The sequence below is a fragment of the Trachypithecus francoisi genome, unplaced genomic scaffold (assembly GCF_009764315.1).
Source record: "Trachypithecus francoisi isolate TF-2019V2 unplaced genomic scaffold, Tfra_2.0 Lachesis_group3, whole genome shotgun sequence".
In the NCBI taxonomy this organism is placed as follows: domain Eukaryota; kingdom Metazoa; phylum Chordata; class Mammalia; order Primates; family Cercopithecidae; genus Trachypithecus; species Trachypithecus francoisi.
This window is the reverse complement of record NW_022681468.1, coordinates 73,826,756-73,846,006: the sequence shown is the minus strand read 5'-3', so window position 1 is coordinate 73,846,006 and position 19,251 is coordinate 73,826,756. Positions and strand designations below refer to the sequence as shown.

The following is a 19,251-nucleotide window of genomic DNA, read 5'->3' as shown; positions in this document are numbered from 1 at the left end:
AAAAAAAAAAAAAAGATTGTTTTATGGAATGCTAGCAACCAGGTTTTTGTTTGCTTTTTTTTTTTTTTTGAGATGGAGTCTCGCTCTGTCACTAGGCTGGAGTTCAGTGGCACGATCTCAACTCACTGCAACCTCCACCTCCCGGGTTCAAGCAGTTCTCTTGCCTCAGCTTCCTGAGTAGCTGGGATTACAGATGCATACCACCACGCCCAGCTAAATTTAATATTTTTAGTAGAGACAGGGTTTCACCATTTTGACCAGGATGGTCTTGATCTCTTGACCTTGTGATCCACCCTCCTCGGGCTCCCAAAGTGCTAGAGTTACAGGCGTGAGCCACCACGCCTGCTGCAACCGGGTTTTTTGAAAGTTAAAAATTCTCGCTGGATGTGGTGGCTCAACACTTTGGGAGGCTGGAGGATCTCTTGAGGCCAGGAGTTTGAGACCAGTCTGAGCAACATAGTGAGACTTGATTCTCAAAAAAAAAAAAGAAGGGAAGGAAGGAAAGAGAAAGAAAAAGAAAAGGGAGAGATAAAAAGGAGAGGAAGGAGGGGAGGAAGGAAGGGAAAATTCGCCTGACATTAGTGTCAAATGCCTGTGGTAGTAATTTTTCCAAAGCTGGTTGAGAGAGAGAGCATACTCTGGTTTATCTTTACATCTCTCACAGTAGTCAAAGAAGTTACATATACAATTAGAATTTGTTGTTTCTGTTGCCAAAAACTCAATACAGTTTGTCACATCAGGAAAGGTTTTTTGTTGTTGTTTTTGAGACGGAGTTTCACTTCATTCTTGTTGCCCAGGCTGGAGTGCAGTGGCGCGATCTCAGCTCACCACAACCCCCGCCTCCCAGGTTCAAACGATTCTCCTGCCTCAGCCTTCCAAGTAGCTGGAATTACAGGCTGTGTTACTATGCCTTGCTAATTTTGTATTTTTAGTAGTGATGGGGTTTCTCCATGTTAGTCCTGCTGTTCTCAAACTCCCGACCTCAGGTGATCCACCTGCCTCAGCCTCCCAAAGTGCTGGGATTACAGGTGTGAGCCACTGCACCTGGCCCAGGAAAAGTTTTTTACATACGAATTAAAGATGCTTCTTTATGCAAATTTTTTTTTTTTTTTTTTTTTTTTGAGACGGAGTCTTGCTCTGTTGCCCAGGCTGGAGTGCAGTGGCCGGATCTCAGCTCACTGCAAGCTCCGCCTCCTGGGTTCACGCCATTCTCCTGCCTCAGCCTCCCGAGTAGCTGGGACTACAGGCGCCCGCCACCTCGCCCGGCTAGTTTTTTGTATTTTTTTTAGTAGAGACGGGGTTTCACCGTGTTAGCCAGGATGGTCTCGATCTCCTGACCTCGTGATCCGCCTGTCTCGGCTTCCCAAAGTGCTGGGATTACAGGCTTGAGCCACCGCGCCCAGCCCTCTTTATGCAAATTTTTAAACCCCAGGTTTGAAGTAGGATAAAAGGTAACATTAAATCTGAGATCATTTCTAGCTCTGGAATTCTGTGATTATAATGAGTTTTGATCTCTAAATGTTTTTTCCTTTCATAATTTCAGGGTTAGTCAGCAAAATAAAATCAACCTAATGACAGCAGACAACTTATCCATCTGTTTTTGGCCAACCTTGATGAGACCTGATTTTGAAAATCGAGAGTTTCTGTCTACTACTAAGATTCATCAATCTGTTGTTGAAACATTCATTCAACAGTGTCAGTTTTTCTTTTACAATGGAGAAATTGTAGAAACAACAAACACTGTGGCTCCTCCACCACCTTCAAACCCAGGACAGTTGGTGGAACCAATGGTACCACTTCAGTTGCCACCACCATTGCAACCTCAGCTGATACAACCACAATTACAAACGGATCCTCTTGGTATTATATGAGTAGGAGGTGATTGCAGACAGGCTGGATTTGGACAAAAAGCAAATCTAGACATGCATGTTTCAGGGTTCAGTAGTATACTTCATGTTTCATACAGATAAGTCACATTCAAAATTACATTTTCTCTTTGAACTAGATGGTATTCCTTATTCACTTACATTACAAATCTAAGACCATGTGATAAGCATGACTGGAGAGGTTTAATTTTTATAAACAAAAATAGCTATAAAATACAAAGCTGCTGCTGCATGCAACCTTATCGCAATCAGTATATATCATTCCTGTGGCAATTTCTGTCACATTATATTGTGAATAAAATTTTTCTATAGAAATTAAATGATTTAAAAACTCACCTATATGAAACATTTAATGCTTTTCAGCCTGCTTTCTGGCTGATTTTGTTATTTGATATGCTAATTTGGGCAACATAATTTACATTCTGGCAGTCAGTGTAGATAACTAAAAGCCCAGTTAAGTATTTTATAATTTCAGGCTACTGAGGCCATGCTTGGGATGTTGTTTGAAAGAAAAAAAATACACTTGACATATTTCACATTTCTGTACCTTCATCTTTACTTCCAAGTAAACATGTGGATGATTTGATGAGGGATAAATGAACCTATTTCTTTTACACACATACCAAGGACATGCTTGTGGCTAAAGTGAGTTGATAATGTTGTGCAAAGGATAGTTGTCACCAACTCATTTCTTTATGGTCCATAATGAAATAAACATTTTGTATACTGTTAATTCTGTAAACAGATGCATGTTCAAAAGATCTATGATGGTCTTGTAATCTTAATCTAATATATTTTAGATATTTTAATTTTTTCCCTCTTGGGGAACACATTTAGTATAGTGTAGAAAATACTTCATTACATTTTCATATAAGGTTATATAACTTTTCATACATAAACATGAAATTTGTTGTAGAAAATTCTTTAAACCAAACATTTAAATCTAGGACTTCAATTTAATTTGTTCCTTGAATCTATTTTTATGTGGCCCTTAAAAACATATCCAAAAAACCCATTGCTAATATAGCAATAAAAATACTTTGGGTACTGACAGACTCTTTGGAGTGTTTATATTACAAATTTGTATTCATGTTCTTTTCTGTGATGCGTTGTACTAAAATCCAAAATGGCTTTTGCACCATTTTTAAGCCAGTTTTTTCCTTTGATGTTGGTACCAGAATCACTATAAATGACTGCTGCTTTTGGGGGTAAACATTTTGTTAGTGAAGAAAAAACCAGAACACTAACTTATGGATAAAATTTTCAGAATAGGTGGCACAGGTAAATTTCACTAGGTTATATTTTGTGTAGTAAAGAAAAAAATTCTTTGGTCAATGTTACCTTAATTCAGACTACAATTTTAAGATTATCTTATATGTATTATAGTAAATAGATTTTCAGGTTCAAGGCTCCTAAGAGTTTGATTTGCTCTTGTTTTTTCCTAAAATAAATATTGTCTTTCCCAACTGTTAAGTTCTAGGTATTGTACTTCCAATTTTAACTTCAGAACCAAGATGTTGGCATGAACCAGGCTGCTGTTGAAGTACATGTATATTATAAATTATCTTATTTGTGTTATACTCTTACATGTTATCTTTTCTAAGAAAACAAAGTCCCTATTATTCCTATTGCAAAGCACACAGGAATTAAGAAAGTACAGTAATTTTTAAAAAAAAATCCGGTAAATGTAGTATTCTTAACCTGTTCTAGATTACTTATACTTATTGTCTATATAGCTTTAATTTATAGTTGTCAGTTTAACTATTGGCATGTCTGGCAAAGAAAATTAAACTTTAAGAGTTTTATAAACTTTCTAGGTTGCTAAAGAATTTATTTTTCTACTATATATGGTATAGACAAAGCATCAAACTATGTACAGGAAAAAAGCCTGACTATTTCTATTGGAAGTGGGCTGAAAAGAGAGTTTTCAAAACTTCGTGTCTTCAGTTCATTCTGTCATAACTTTGCTATTGTAATATGTGAATACCAGTTTATTTAAGCTATTCTCTTTTATACTGTATTAATTTAATGTTCATCTGCATTTAGTACCATTTTTGTTACTAAAACTGGCATTTACCATTTTTCACATTAACCCACCTTGCACCTTCTCCCAAACTTATCTCCACTTTTCTATGCATTCTATCATTGATTTGACACACTTCATAGTGAGTCATTTAAATATTCTACGTTTGGTTCAATTAACCAGTAGGTTACAGTTACTGAAAATTAAAGTACAGTTTAAAGCTCAGTCTGTTACACTGAATTGATTGTGTTTGTTTTTGCCAAGGATTTAAATATGTTTTTAAATATTAGAAACATCTAAGAACAGAATAACATAATTAAGCTTTTTTCTGGTAAGTTACTGGAAGGTTTCACTGTTTAGGGACCTATCATCTGAGACTTCTTAAAGGATTAAAAGAATAGGAGGATAGTCTCATAATTGTGAGTAAACATCAAGGCATTATATTTTACAATAATAAAATTTCATCTACACACATGTTGCCATTGTTTCATTTAAGGTTCAGTGCTTATAGTTACTACAATATTGGACCTAACAGGATCTAGATTAGCAATATAAAGAAGCATAGTGGTACTCTGTTTCACACTTTCAGTAGATTTATTAGAAGTCAAATTCTATTCAACAGACACTTCTTAGGATATATGACTAATTTAAGAATAAAATTCCAGACACAATATATTTTTTTTAAATGGTATTTGTTAGTAGTGCTTCTTCCCCTTAACATTTACAGTGTAAATACCGCAGGTAACAGCAATCTAAGTTAGTCAAAAAGCAGCTTTTTTTCCCATACTGTATGTAAATAATGTAGACCTGGGTATTTTTTTTTTGTTTGGGTTTTTTTTTTTTGTACTGGAATCTAATTAATAATATCTCTTAGATATAAACAAAAGGGAACAATTGGAATAAGAATTTAGGCCTTAGCTTCCATGGTGATTTTTAGTTTTTTATACAGTAATAATTGTGATGCTATTTGTCAACTGGATATAAATATATATATATAATTTTAAAAAGTCAAAAGTGCTTTTGTTTCTTTGTTTAATGTAATTTTTGTGCTTCACCCACAGGATGCTGCAGTAAATTAAATTTCAGTGAAGCTTCTGATGTATAAAGAATGCTATGAATAAAACATTAAGAAGCTGTGTAATTTTAAGTTATAGTTGCCTCTATTTTTACCATTTCATTGGTAAAAATTAGCTAATTTTTTTCAAGTGAAATATGAAAAATAAAAATATAAATTTATCAATATGGAAATTTTATAAGGAGATGTATTGTTGAGTTTTCACTGTACTTGGAAAGGAGATTCAAAATTTTTTCTGGGGGTGTATATAAGTGAAAATCTGATTTTTTTAATTGTCAGGAAAACAAGATAATGCACAGTTTTCTAAGACATGCTTTGGAGCCACTGGAAATATTTTGAAAACTATTCTAGTTATAGCACAGCTGCTAATGTTAAAGAATATATTTATGTGTTCATGGTTCGTGACTATTAGGCCAAATTTTATGGCATATGTTGTCATTCTGGATCTGGTGAGGTCTGTTTGACATGAATCTTTGTGTTATATTGAATTTAGTAGTTTCAAGGTACTTAAATTCTTAGACTTAACAGTTTCTAATTTGTTTCAATGCATATGGGACATGCTTGATTTTTTTTTTTTTTTACTGTATTAGGACTCGAAGTTCTTAGCCTTTTCAGGTTATCAAGTACCTGAAAGTAAAATTTTCTAAGATTTGATAAGGGAAGGTACTATTCAAATCATTTTCTTAGGATAGCATCTTCACATATGATGAGAGGATTGTACAAGCATTAATCTCATATTCCAACATCCAGTTACTGGATGTGATCCAAGTACCCTGGTCTTTTTAAAGCAGTTAAAATCTAATTAATTAACTTTGGGAGTCTTCACTATTCAATTGATACTCATCATCGTCCTATTTGTATGACTCCATTTTTTCCTCCACTATATGAGTTTTCTTTGTCGGGGAGAGGAGTGGGGAGAGCCACAGAATCTCATATTCACATCTTAATTAAATTGTGTAATAGTCTTTTGTGGAAATTCTGCAGGCAGTGAGAATGATTTTGAAAAGCTAACCAGTGATAATTAGCATTTTAGTTACTACTAAATGCATAAAATTATAACCCTTGAAATTAATTTGGTGCTGGCAGTTCTGGTTTAGTCATTTTTACCAGTAGTTAGTAGTATTAAGACCTGCAGTATATGCACTTTTTGAGTAGCTGTCAAAGAATTGTACTTGAGAAACAACTTGTTTATTCTTACAATTCAGATTTTCTATTCAATTTTGTCTCAAATAGTAAAAGTTATTGTGAACAATTTAACAATGGCCCTCCTGTTCTAGTTTGCCTAACATTTCAGTTAAGATTTAGTGTTTTAACCTATTTTTTTCAAGTTTATTTTTTGTATTAGATTTTATTTGAATAAGTTATGTGGGTTTAGTAATTGACTTATTTATTCATTGCTTCACTAATTCATCCAGATTAGTTTTAAGTGTGTATATGTATTTGCTCACCAGATCATTTTCTTGGGACCTTCAACTGTGAATGTTTTGTCCTAACAATTTAATATTTTCTAGGTACTTGTTGCAAGTTCTTGAACTATTTTACCAGCTTTAACTTTGGGGCTCTTAGTTTCTTTTCTCCAGATTCTTGTTATTTTATTTTATCCAAATAAATATTTAGGTGTTCTAAGAAGTAGACTTCTGTTTAATTCCCTAAAATACATAAAATCAGAAGCTGTGCACACTATCATACTGTTATTTGTGTAGGACTTGGATTATTTATAAATGTAGGTGAAAGGATAAAAAATATCTGTCTGAGAGAACATAGTCTTTAGATATCCTCCTTGGAAATTTGACTTCGAGATTTTTCATTTGTTGGCAGTCACAGGCATAGCTGCTGAATGTCTTTTGGTTTGTAATATTTGAAATGAGAGAAACTATTACCAGCAATGTACTTTTAAAAATACAAACTAAAGCCAGGCATGGTTTCTCATGCCTGTAATCCCAGCACTTTGGGAGGCTGAGGCAGGCGCATCGCTTGAGGTCAGGAATTTGAGACCAGTCTGCCAATATGGCAAAACCCCGTCTCTACTAAAAATACAAAATTTAGCTGGGCATGGTGGTAGGCGCCTATAGTCCCAGCTACTCAGGAGGCTGAGGCATGAGAATTGCTTGAACCTCAGGGGGCAGAGGTTGCAGTGAACCAAAATCAAGCCACTGCGTTCCAGCCTGAGACAAAGGGAGACCCTGTCTCAAAAAAAAAAATACAAACTAAAATGTTATATCTAGTGTTTTAATTACAAAATGACTGTTGTGTACCTTAGAATCCATTTAGATTATTTTTATGGAGTTAGCAGACTTTTTGGGGAAAGGACAGATAGTGTCTTAGGCTTTGCAGGCCATATGATCTCTGTGACACTTCTCTGCTGTCATGCACAAAGAGCCATAATGCAGAAATGAAAAATATTACTGTATTCCAATAAAATTGTGTCTGTAAAAAACTAGCAGCAGACCAGATTTGGCCCACAGTCATTATTGGCTGGTCTTTGGCATAGATTGTTAATGAAATTAGCTCCTCCAACTTTTATATTTGTGGAACATTTTATGATAGATAATTCAAAGTAGTATCAGTTGGAGTGAAATTTTACGCAGGACAATTACCCTGTGTTCGTATTACCATTGTTTCCAAAGGAAATTCTCTGTTTTCATTTACTTAGTATTAAGTAAGGAGAGCAATGTGAAATGGTTATTTTAAAAGCTTTTAGTAACATTAAAAACTGCATCTGGAAGGTAGGACTGGTGATACAGTTGTACACATCAGAACTGATTTGTTTTCAACAACCTTATTAAGGATAACTTAAATATTTTTCTGGGCAGTAATTACATCTCCACATTCTGTACATTAATCATGACCACATAGTATTTCAATAAATTGTGGCATACATTAATGAAGTTATTAACACTTAACAAAATCATAATCGATCTAAAAGCATGTGATTATTATTCAATTGGTCGTCTCTCCAAGGTATAGGCATCACTAACCGGTCTACTCAGGTTCCTTCAGAGAATGCATATAAAAGGGAAACTTATATGTGTACCGACTGTTGGCAGGCCTTTATTCAGAAGATAAATTTGATGGAAGGTCAGAGAATTCATAATGGAGAGAAACATAAATGTAGTAATTGTGGGAAGTTCTTCCAAGTCACACCTCAGTCAATGTCGGCAAACATCCCAGAGAGAAATTTTATAATGGTCCTGACTTCGACTGGTTTGACTCAAGATTTTTCAACTTTACAGTGGTGCGAAAACCATACACATTCAGTGCACTCCTTGACTTACAATGGGTTTATCAGAACTTGGTCCCATTGTAAAGCGAGGAATATATATGTGTTAAATATTGCAGGGGAAGAGGTCAACAGATTACATATCTGTATGCCATAATGCTCAGGCTGGAGAGACCTACAAATGTATTGAAAGGGCCTTCACCTATAAATTGGTCTGATTGCATATCAGAGCATTCACTCTGGCCAGAAGTCACAATTCAGTGTACACCATAATGTCATACTGAAGGCAAAAAGCTGTCAACCACAAATTAAACTTGCTTATTGAATGGTAGCCAGCCTCCATGATGGCCCCCAATGATCCTAGCTCCTGGTTATCTTATTGCATAGTCCCCTAACTTCAGTGTACCAAAATTGGTCTTTGTGACCTCAAGCATTTTTTGTGAATACTCAAATGGAATTTCAAAGAAGCTAAATTGGTTTACACATTTTTTCTTAAACCACAGTTTCCAGATATTTACAGCTGTCTCAGACCACCTTTACTTGGAGAAAGCCAAATTCCTATGTAGTTAGAATACAAGTGACTTACAGCAACAAGAAGGGATTTCCACTTACAGTAATATAAGATGATTTGCACCAACCCTCCAACTGAGGGCATCGAGACAAAATGGAGAAAATTCTTTCAAAAAAAAAAAAAAAATCAACTTGAAGGCCATTAGCCAGTAAGCAGAAAATTACAACCAGAAGTTGGAAGAGAAAATAACACCCAAATAGGTGAGCCTGTTTTGGGGGCCACTTTCTCCTTGAGTTTTTTTGGCGAATTCTGGAGGAGGTATCCAAAAGGATGACAATACATCTGATGCATGTCCTACAGGCATAGGTGAATAGGAATTGGAGTTAAAGGCCTTTTAAAGCTTTAAAGTATTTCTATACTTTTGCAAACGATGTTTACCACAAAATAACAAGGCATGTGTGGAGACAAGACAACATGAATCAAATACAACACAGATTTTAAAATATGCGTATTCAGTCAAAGGAGATAAAAGTCAAGATGAAGAATTTAGCAGATATCTGGAAAATACAGAAAAGTTTCCAATGTTATAGAGCCAAACGTAATATTAGCTGAAATCAAGAACTCATTGTTCTTGTGGCAGGTTACTCACAGCTGAAGATAGAATTCATGAACTGAAAGACTGGTGAGAAGAAAATAGAATAAAACAGGAACAGAAAATACAGAAGATAAATGTTTATCAAATTTAATACCCCAGGAAAACAGCAGAGAGGCAAAAGCAATATATTAATAGATAATTACTGAGATCTTTCCACAGCTGTCAAGATAAGCAACTGATCTGGGGAGGCTTCTGAATCAATCCCAAGCAAGAAAGAAAAATTCATACCTAAGCATATTATAATAAAACTGAAAACCAGAGAGAAAAAAATCTTAAAAGCATCCAGTGAGAAAAAAATTACCTTCAAAATTGTACCACTTCACTAAAAACTACTTAATCAAAACAGAAACCAAATCATAATGAAGTGGTATCTTTACCTAGAATTTAATGTCTAACAAAAATAACATTTAAAAATGTAAAAGTTGTTTTCAAGAAAAGTAGAAAATTCTCCTACAATGAAATACTGAGTTATACTTTTATAAATCTGAGGGTTTATTAGGAATAATACTGAAAAGAGATTTTCAGGCAAGAGAACTATCCGCAGGTGGAATGTTGATATGTAAGAATGAATAAAAAGCAACAGAAATGGCCAATATGTGGTTAAATCTAAGTGCTAATATGAAAAAACAAAAATGTATTATGGATTTAAATACATAATGAACTAAAATAAGGCATCTAAATTGGAAGAGGTGTAACTGGAGTTCATGTTGGAAAGTCCTTGCTTCTCCCAGAGGAGGGTAATACCAATTAATGTTAGATTTTGTTATGTCAAGGATGCATGTAATTTCTATTGAAACCACTAAAATAATAGTAAAAAGAATGTAACATTCAAACCAGTAAGAATGAAAAAAATTGAATAATAGAAAATATTTAAAGGGGAGAAAAGGAAAGGAAACAACAGAGACAAATAGAGCAAAAATATATTGTACATTTAAACCCAAACATTGCATCAAATTAAAAAATAAATGTTTTAATGGGACATCAGATGAGTCAAAAAAAAAAAAAAACAGGAAAATTACAGGCTATTCACAAGGGCCATACCAAAATTACAAGGATACAGAGGTTTAGAGGAAAAAGATGGTATTATAAACAATGCTAATATATTTGAATTGTTACTACCCTCTTGGACAAGCAAGAACTTTTCAACGTGAACTCTGAGAGAAATAGGAAAATTCCCCCAAAAGCACAACCTAGCAAAACTTACATAAAAAGAGTAGAATACACAAATAGTCTGATACCTATTAAACTGAATTTGTGATTTCATAGTTTGCTCACACAGGCCCACATGACTTTGCAAGTGGATTTTATTAAATAAGGAATAACACAAATCCTTTATAAAGGTTTCAGTAGAACAACAACAAAAAAGAAAAAGCACTTTAATTCATTTTATGAGGCCAGCATAATCTTGATAATCAAATTTAAAGAGGAAGTAAATTATGAGGTACCTTCATGAATATAAATGCCCACATTTTGAATATTAGTGCTTAGCAAGGTATTAAAAGGAAAAAAATAGTTGGTTTAACTTCAAAAATCAATCGTAACTCATCACATTTACAGAATAAGGAGAAAGTATGTGCTGACAGATAAAAGTTTTATAAAAAGGTTATACAAATACTAGTAAACTGGTGTTGCTATACTATTATGACGCAGAGTCCAATGCCTCATAATGGTGAAGCAAAAAGCATCACTAGAGGTGGAGAACATTTGATAATGATAAAAGTATCAACTCAGGAGGAAGATACAGCAATTCTAAATTTGTAGCATCTGATAACAGCATTGAAGTGTTAATCTGTGACTGAGCAATAGGGACACAGAACCCAATTAAGCTGCATGAGCAAGTAGTCCAGACCCCCATCTCATCAATCACTATTGCACTAGTGCCTCTTCCTCAGCTCAAAACCACATCCATGGGCCACTCTGTAACAACATGGGATTTAATACCGTGGCACGCCCCAGGAGATAGGGCAAACTAGCGTGGCCATTAGAAGCCCAAAGAAAGCCGTAACCCACAGCAAAATTGAAATGCCTGAGTTGCCATGGCAGACAGTGGAGGAAATGATTAAAGGGTTCAGGAGCATAAGCATGCTGGAAAAGATGATTTATGTAAGGCAAGACCCACCAGAGTAATATGATTCATGGGAGGGTCCAGAGAACACCTTACTCACCTGGGCCTAATTCTCCATCAGACACAGTAGGCACAGTGCCTATGACCCATAACACTTTAAGGGCCCACAAAAATGTTTTATTTTAAAATCAGAAGAAAAAAACATTTAGGTCAAATAAAATGTTTTAATATATAATACTAGTATTTTTGTATTTATACCAGTAAAAATATAATTTTTAATAGGTAGAACAGAGCCTATGAAAATCATAATACAGTTATTCATTGTGGGCTGGGAATGATGATAGGAGAGGTGATCACAGAATTTGCTCGTTAGCAGCAATAGGAACAATAGTCCTGCAAAGCAGGTGGCACACTGAATTACCAAAGCCACAGGCCATAGTTACCATAATAACCTACAAAGTTAGAGGGACAGCCATAGAAGCTTCACCTGCAGGGAATTGTGGAGATGGTTTATAGGACATGACATCACTAGGGCAAAAGAGATGGACATTCACATTCAATGTTGGTACTGTTTAATGTCTCAAATTGTAGTAGTAGTAGTAGTAGTAGTAGTAGTAGTAGTAGTAGTAGTTGTTGTTGTTGTTGTTGTAGTTGTTGTTGTTTTGAGACAACAAGCTGGAGTGCAGTGGCGCCATCTCAGCTCACTGAAACCTCTGCCTCCCGGGTTCAAACTACGCTTGTGCCTCAGCCTCCTGCGTAGTTGGGATTACAGGTATGCACCACCATGCCTGGCTAATTTTTGTGTTTTTGGTGGAGATGGGGTTTCACCATATTGGCCAAGCTGGTCTCGACCTCCTGGCCTCAAGTGATCTGCCTGCCTCAGCCTCCCAAAGTGCTGGAATTACAGGTATGAGCCACCATGCCCAGCTGAATGTCTGAAATTTTAAAAAGAGGAAGTATGGAGAAGCAAGAGGCCAAGGGCAACCGCTGCAATAAAAGTTGAAATCTCTTGCTCAGTTCCCTAATCTGAGCCAGTGTTCAGACCCAGCCAGTTGAAAAGGCAAACAGGTCTCAAGGAAAGACCATACAACACCCCAGCAAGTACATACTGTAAGATTTTTCTCGGCCTTTTCCGCAGTGGTCTAGGCCTTTTACTCAGATGATTATACATTTGGGACAGAGAAGTATCTTACATTTTGAGGAATGTTGGACATAGGGACTGAGTTGATGTTCAATACCTGGAAACCCAAAGAATCATCACCACCCCTTTATTGAAATGGAGATATCTAGGGGCCAAGTAATACATGAATTCCTGGCCAAAGTCCAGCTTGGAGTGGGTGTGTTGTTTCCACAGACCCATCCAGTGGTTATTTGACCAGGTCTAAATGTTGAAGTAACCTCCACATGGTCATTGGCCTGTTGGGGTAAGAGCCATTATAGTGAGGTTGGCCAAGTGGAAGCTTATGACATTATCTTCAAGACCCAGCCAAGAACGTAAACCAGAAACATTACATCCCACAGAGAGGGGTGGCAGAGATTAGTGCCACCCATAAAATGCAAAGACTGCAGAGGGGGTGGTCTCTATCATATCTCTGTTTAATTCACTAGTCTGGCCCCTGAAGAAGCGGTATGGATCCTGGATAATGACTATAAACTTGTAAGCTCAGCCAAGTGGTAGCACTAATCACAGAAGTAATCACAGACATGATATCATTGATAGAGCAGATTAATGAGGCCTCAGGTACATGTTATATGGTCACTGATTTGGTAAGTAAGAGAATACATTTCAATTAGGAAAGAACCTGAAACAGTTTGACATCATGTGGAGCAGACAACAGTATTCACTTATATTTTTACCTCATGACTTATGTTAACTGTCCTATCTTAATACATTTTGAAGAGATAAGAGTGTCTGGACATTCCATGGAACATCACTTTGATCTATTAAATTAATGACATGCTCATCGGGCCGAATGATCAAGAGAGAGCTAGCATGCTGGAGTCCTTGATAAGACAATGCACTCCAGAGACAGGGGAGAGCCCTGTGAAGATCAGGGAGCTGCCACTTTGGTAGAGCTTTTAAGGGTTCAGTGGTCAGGCATGTGCCAGGAGAGCCCCTCTAAAGGATGAAAGATGTGTTGGATCTTGCATCCCTACAGCACCTGGCAGGCCTCTTGAGGCCTTAAAGGCAACACATTCTACATGAGGCTTTTTCAGCTTTGGTGCTATTGGCATTTTGGGCCAGATAGTTCCTTGTGTAGAGAGGCATCCTGTGCATTGTAGAATGGGATGTTGTGTTAGTCTTTGTACTGTTGCTATAACAAAATACCTGAGACTGGGTAATTTATAAAGAGAAGAGGTTTATTTAGCGTATGGTTCTTTAGACTTGGAAGTTTAAGGGGCATGGCCCCGGCATCAGCTCAGCTTTTGGTGAGGGACTTCATATTGTGTCATAACATGGTGGAAAGTCAAAGGGGAAGTGGACAGATGTGAAGAGGCAAACCCGAGGGGCTCTTGTGGGAACCAATCCGTGAGATGAGTGAGAACACATGTGAAGGAGCAAAAACTGGCTCTTGTGGGAACTAATCCATTCCCTCCAGAACTAATCCAGTTTCTCAACAGCAAGAACTTAGTCCCTCGAGAGTGGCATCAAGACATTCATGAGGATTCACACCTAAGACAAAACACCTCCCACTAGGCTCCACCTCCCAACTTTGTTACATTGGCAATTAAATTTCAACATGAGTTTTCACAGGGACAAATCACATCCAAACCATAGAAGATGTTTAGCAGCATCCTTAGCATCTACCCAAATTGATGTCAATAGCACTCCCTCTACCCCAGTCATAAAAATAAAAAATGGCTCCAGACTTTGCCAAGTGTCCCTTGGGGAACAAAATTATCTCTGGTTTAGAACCAGTATTCTACATCTAGGAATTCTGCTTTGACCCACATACCAAGTAAAAGGGAAGGCTGCCAGATTTCAGGGCTGTCCAGACAGGAAAAGAACTCTGCAGAAGGTCATGACTTATTACAAGCAACTCTGCTGCCTGGACCATATAATCCAACAGACCCTAAGGTATTACACTGTCAATAGTGGAAAGATGTAATGTAGAAATTATGGAAAGCCCCATGGGGACAATTACAACGGAAGCCCCTGGGGTTCAGGAGCAAGGCCACACCAGCTATAGTGGAGATTCTCAGGCCTTTGAAAAACAGCTCCTGGTATGTTCCTGGACCCTAGTAGAGACATGAACATTGGCCATGTGTCTGGAGTGGCCCATAATGAGTGGGTTTTGTTAGACCCATGAATTCATAAAGATAGGCAGGCCCAGCAGCAATCCATTGTAAGATGGAAATCATACATCTGGGATTGCACCTAAGCAGGACTACCCTGCACGAGTAAGCTATTTAGGTTGGTGCAAAAGTAATTGTAGTTTTTGCCATTACTTTTTTTTTTTTTTTTTTGAGACAGTCTTGCTCTGTTGCCCAGGTTGGACTGCAGTGGCATGATCTTGGCTCATTGCAACCTCCACCTCCCGAATTTAAGCAATTCTCTCCTGTCTCAGCCTCTGGAGTAACTGGGATTACAGGCGCACACCACCACGCCTGGCTAATTTATTTTTGTATTTTTAGTAGAGACAGGGTTTCACCATGTTGGCTAGGCTGGTCTTCAACTCCTGACCTCGTGATCCACCTGCTTTGGCCTCCCAAAGTACTGGGATTACAGGTGTGAGCTACCGCATCTGGCCTTCGCCATTACTTTTAATGGTGAAAACCACAATTACTTTTGCCTCAACCTAATACATAAGCAGGCAGATCACCCACCACCACTACTCATGTTTACCTCCCTCAGTTCACCCCTATGGTTGTATGAGGGGCCTCCTATGATGAGATAAAGGAGGAGAAAAAACTCAAGCTTGATTTACAAGATGGGAACATATCTTTGATACCCAAACTAACCAATCCAGAGCCATGCCTCCTCTATTCTGCCCATACTCCCCAGGAAACAATATTCCCCTGCCTTAATCATTCAAGGGCCGATGTTAACTAGTCGAGTCATTCTGTGTAATTGGTTGTTTAGTGCCTCTTCCATGGCATATGCGCTCTGATGGACATCAACACCCAAGACAAAGATCTTCACATTTTGTATCCACTTCAATAAGTCCATCCACATGTCTCTGCCCCAGGCATCTGTGTTCCTAATATTTTAATCCTTGATCATTTGTCATTGCCCATGGGTCTGTATATATGTACCAGACACCTAGGGACCACTCCAGTAGCTTAGAGTCCACCCAAATTATTGAAACTAGCCAGTGCACCCAAATTATTGAAACTAGCCAGTGCTCAACTGTGCACCCTGCCCTGCCTTGCCATTCGCACAGAAACCCCAATAAAGGTTCTGATGTAATGCTTTCCCCTCGCGTCTGTTTTCTGTCTTCTGGCTATACTGGCATCTTTCCCATGTGGCTCTGCATAGCATGCCATGCCTCCTGTCTCTACGACCTGTGAGTACAATGAACTCTGTTGTCCTGAGCCTCTCCTGTGTCTCCTCTTGCAGCCAGACCTGACTGACCATTACATAAAAGAAAAGGAAATAGACACTGTCAGGAGTGGCTTTGAAAGATGGTGGTGAAGGAAAATGTTCTCAATGGGCAGAGGTAGAAGTGGTACTCCTGGCCATCCATCTTGTGTAGAGGAGAAGTAGCCTAAGGTGAGAACATCTATGGATTTACAGGCAGTAGCAAATAGCTGACTGGCTGGCTCAGGGCCTGGAAGAGAAAGGGCTTGAAAATCCGTGACAAGGAGGTCTGGGGTATAGGAATATAGATGGCCATATGGGAATGAGCATGAAGTATAAATTTTGGAGGGTATATTTCATAGTAATGCTCACCAGAAAACATAAACCATAGTCAAGTCTCTGACTAACCAAACAGACAGCATGACTCAGCCAGTTGACATTAGCCAGTTTTTGTCATTTGTCACCCCTGTGGCACAATATGCTCATGAGCAGAGTGGCCACTGAGGCAGTGGCGGAGGCGATATACTGGCCTAATTGCATAGCTTTCACTGAACAAGCTTGATCTAGTTACTGAATCAGGCTGGTTCAGCTCCTCTGGATATCCAATCTACCAGCAAGAGAGACCAAAGATGAGTCTCCAATATGGAACTGTTCTTGAGGAGACCAACCAGCTACTTACTGACATTTTGATTATATTTGGCTTCTTCTGTCCTGGAAGGGTCAGGATTCATTTGCCCAAGAATAAATATTAATTTGTCTTTCCTATCCCCCGAACCTCAGCAGCGCCACTATCTGAGGACTTCACGGAATGCTAGGTCAATAAGCATGAAATCCCACATAACATGGCATCCAGTGAAAAAAGTGCAGGAATGCACCATGAGCATGGGGCCCTCTGGTTGTATCAGTTATCACATCATCCAGAAGCTACTGGCCTAACAGGCTTTCCCTGCCTACTCTTGCCCCCACTTCGCTTTATCTTTCACGGGAGTTACCCTCAATAAATACCTTGCATTTCCAACTCCGTCTTGGTGTCCACTTCCCAGAGACTTCACCCTAACATAGGCTGCTTAGGGAGGACCCAAATAACCAGATGACGGAAGAGGAAAAAAAAACCTAGGCTCATTTCATGAGTGGATTGTCTTTGTATGTAGGTACAAACCAAAAGTGAACTGAAACTTCCTTTCAGCTTCGCTTAGGAGTGGCATTAATAGGTAGCAGTGAGAGGAAATCCTCTTGGTGGGCAGAGATTCAGGTGGTTTACCTGGCTATTCATTTTCATAAAAAAAGAAGTGGCTCAGGTTCAGCATATATACAGACCCATGGGCAATGACAAATGATCAAGGATTAAAATATTAGGAACACAGATGCCTGGGGCAGAGACATGTGGATGGACTTACTGAAGTGGATACAAAATGTGAAGATCTTTGTACTGGGTGTTGATGTCCATCAGAGTGCATATGCCGTGGAAGAGGCACTAAACAACCAATTACACAGAATGACTCGACTAGTTAACATCGGCCAGGCTCTGCCATTGGCCACTCCAGTGCTGGCACAATGGATACACAAACCAAATGGCCATGATGGCAGGGCTGGAGGCTATTCATGGGCCTAACCACACACGATCCCAATTACTAAGTTTGATCTAACCACCGCTGCTTCCAAATCTCCAACCTGTCCAGTCTTCTAGCAACAGAGTCCACAGTCCCATTTTTCAAGGACATAATCTTTCAAAAAGACCGATCAACTACTTGGTAGCATATTGATTATCTTGTACCACTCTGAAAGGGGTAGTGACTCATTTTGATTGGAAAAGACACATTTTCTCAGTATGGATTCACTGAGTGATGCAGTGTTTGATCCACCAATAATAGGTAGAATGCGTGAGTTCAGAAACCTTGGGGTTGCTCCTAGTGATCACCTTGGGGAGTTTGTGTTTCCCGTACCTATAACTTTGGGCTCTGTGAATTTAGGGGTTGTGTTTTCCGAAAGGGTGAACGCTTACACTGTTGAAATGTAAGCTACAGCTACCACCAGTGACTTAAGGCTTCAATGCCAAGTGATCCAGCAGACAAGAAGAATAATCACCATCCTGACAGGGGTAATTAATCTTAATCATCAGGGGGAAGAAGAAGTGCTCTTATACAGTGGGGCCAGGAAGGAATATGTTTGGCACTCAAGTGATCTACCTGAGTGTCTCTTGGTACTCCTTTTTTAGTACCACCTGAGTACTAGTACCACCTGAGGTGCTAGCTCAGGATGAGGGCAATCTGCAATGGACTGTAGAGGAGAAAGACTAGGATGATCATTTGTGTCTTCAAGAATGACTGTAGTTTCTATAGACACTAGAGTCCCACTGTAATCTTCTTATAAGTTTTCCCCCAGAAAAAAAGCCCACTACAAAGGAAGAATAGATGCTCCTAGAACTTATAAGGAAATATGATCTGAGCTGTGAAAGGGTGGGCTGTGGTGGATGCCATGTCACACTGCCCGTATCCCCACTGTAGCAGTGAAAAAACTCAGTTCTCTAACTTCTGAGAGTGATGCCTAGTAACAAGACTTGACCTTCACCCCAACTTGGGATAATACTGAAGGGCCATGTTGGTTTCAGACCTCCTGGTGCAGTTGGCTGAGGCCTGTGTTGTGATTGCCTCATAGCCCACCTCCTCCCTCTGTTCAATCCTACTTTCTTTTTTTTCATCATTGGCAAGGGGATCCTGGAGCTGGTTTGTACTGCATTATGGGAGCCAACTGTTGAATTTGCAGGGATTTTGCAAGCTGACTGATGTCAAGTTGGCAGCTTAAAATCAGTCATGGTATTTATACCATGGACATCAGCAAACCCTGCAAATCAGCAAAACCAACATGCCACTGCCCACAGGTGTTGATCACAAGAGCACTCCATAATAAAATTCCTATATGCTAATCTGTGTCTGGGTCAGCTTCCCAGGGAATCTGATTTCTGACACACATATTCAGGCGGTAATAGATCTTTGTATCAACAACCTCCTACATAGCAATGAGGCACAAGGAGAGGTCCTCGAATGAAGGCACAAATTCAAATCAGAACTTAGTAAGAAGACAAACTGGCTTGCTGAATCAGCAGGACAAACTCATTCTGGTTTGCGCAAGACTTTCTTGGATTTAGCATGGAAAGTCCCACATTCCAGGAAAGTCCTACATCCTTGCAGTCCCAGGTAAACCAGGACTGTTGGTCACCCTAGTACGCAAGTAGGAACCTAGAGCAAGGAAAGCAAAGCCTCAGGTGTGGGACTGACTGCTGATCGGGGGAGGTGT

The 19,251-nt window shown here is 38.5% G+C and overlaps 1 protein-coding gene across 4 annotated transcripts in view; it reads left to right on the top strand.

Moving 5' to 3' along the window:
- Positions 1-5,162, top strand: part of ARHGAP5 (Rho GTPase activating protein 5) — a 73,084-nt gene extending 67,922 nt beyond the window's left edge. For 2 of the 4 annotated variants that reach the window (XM_033188318.1, XM_033188315.1), the window contains exon 7: positions 1,544-5,162. In XM_033188318.1, coding sequence (XP_033044209.1) covers positions 1,544-1,871 — 328 coding nt within the window. In that variant the 3' untranslated portion in view covers positions 1,872-5,162. The remainder of the gene's footprint in view (positions 1-1,543) is intronic. The other 2 variants (XM_033188317.1, XM_033188316.1) reach the window with 1 other exon arrangement.
- Positions 5,163-19,251: the final 14,089 nt, after the last annotated feature.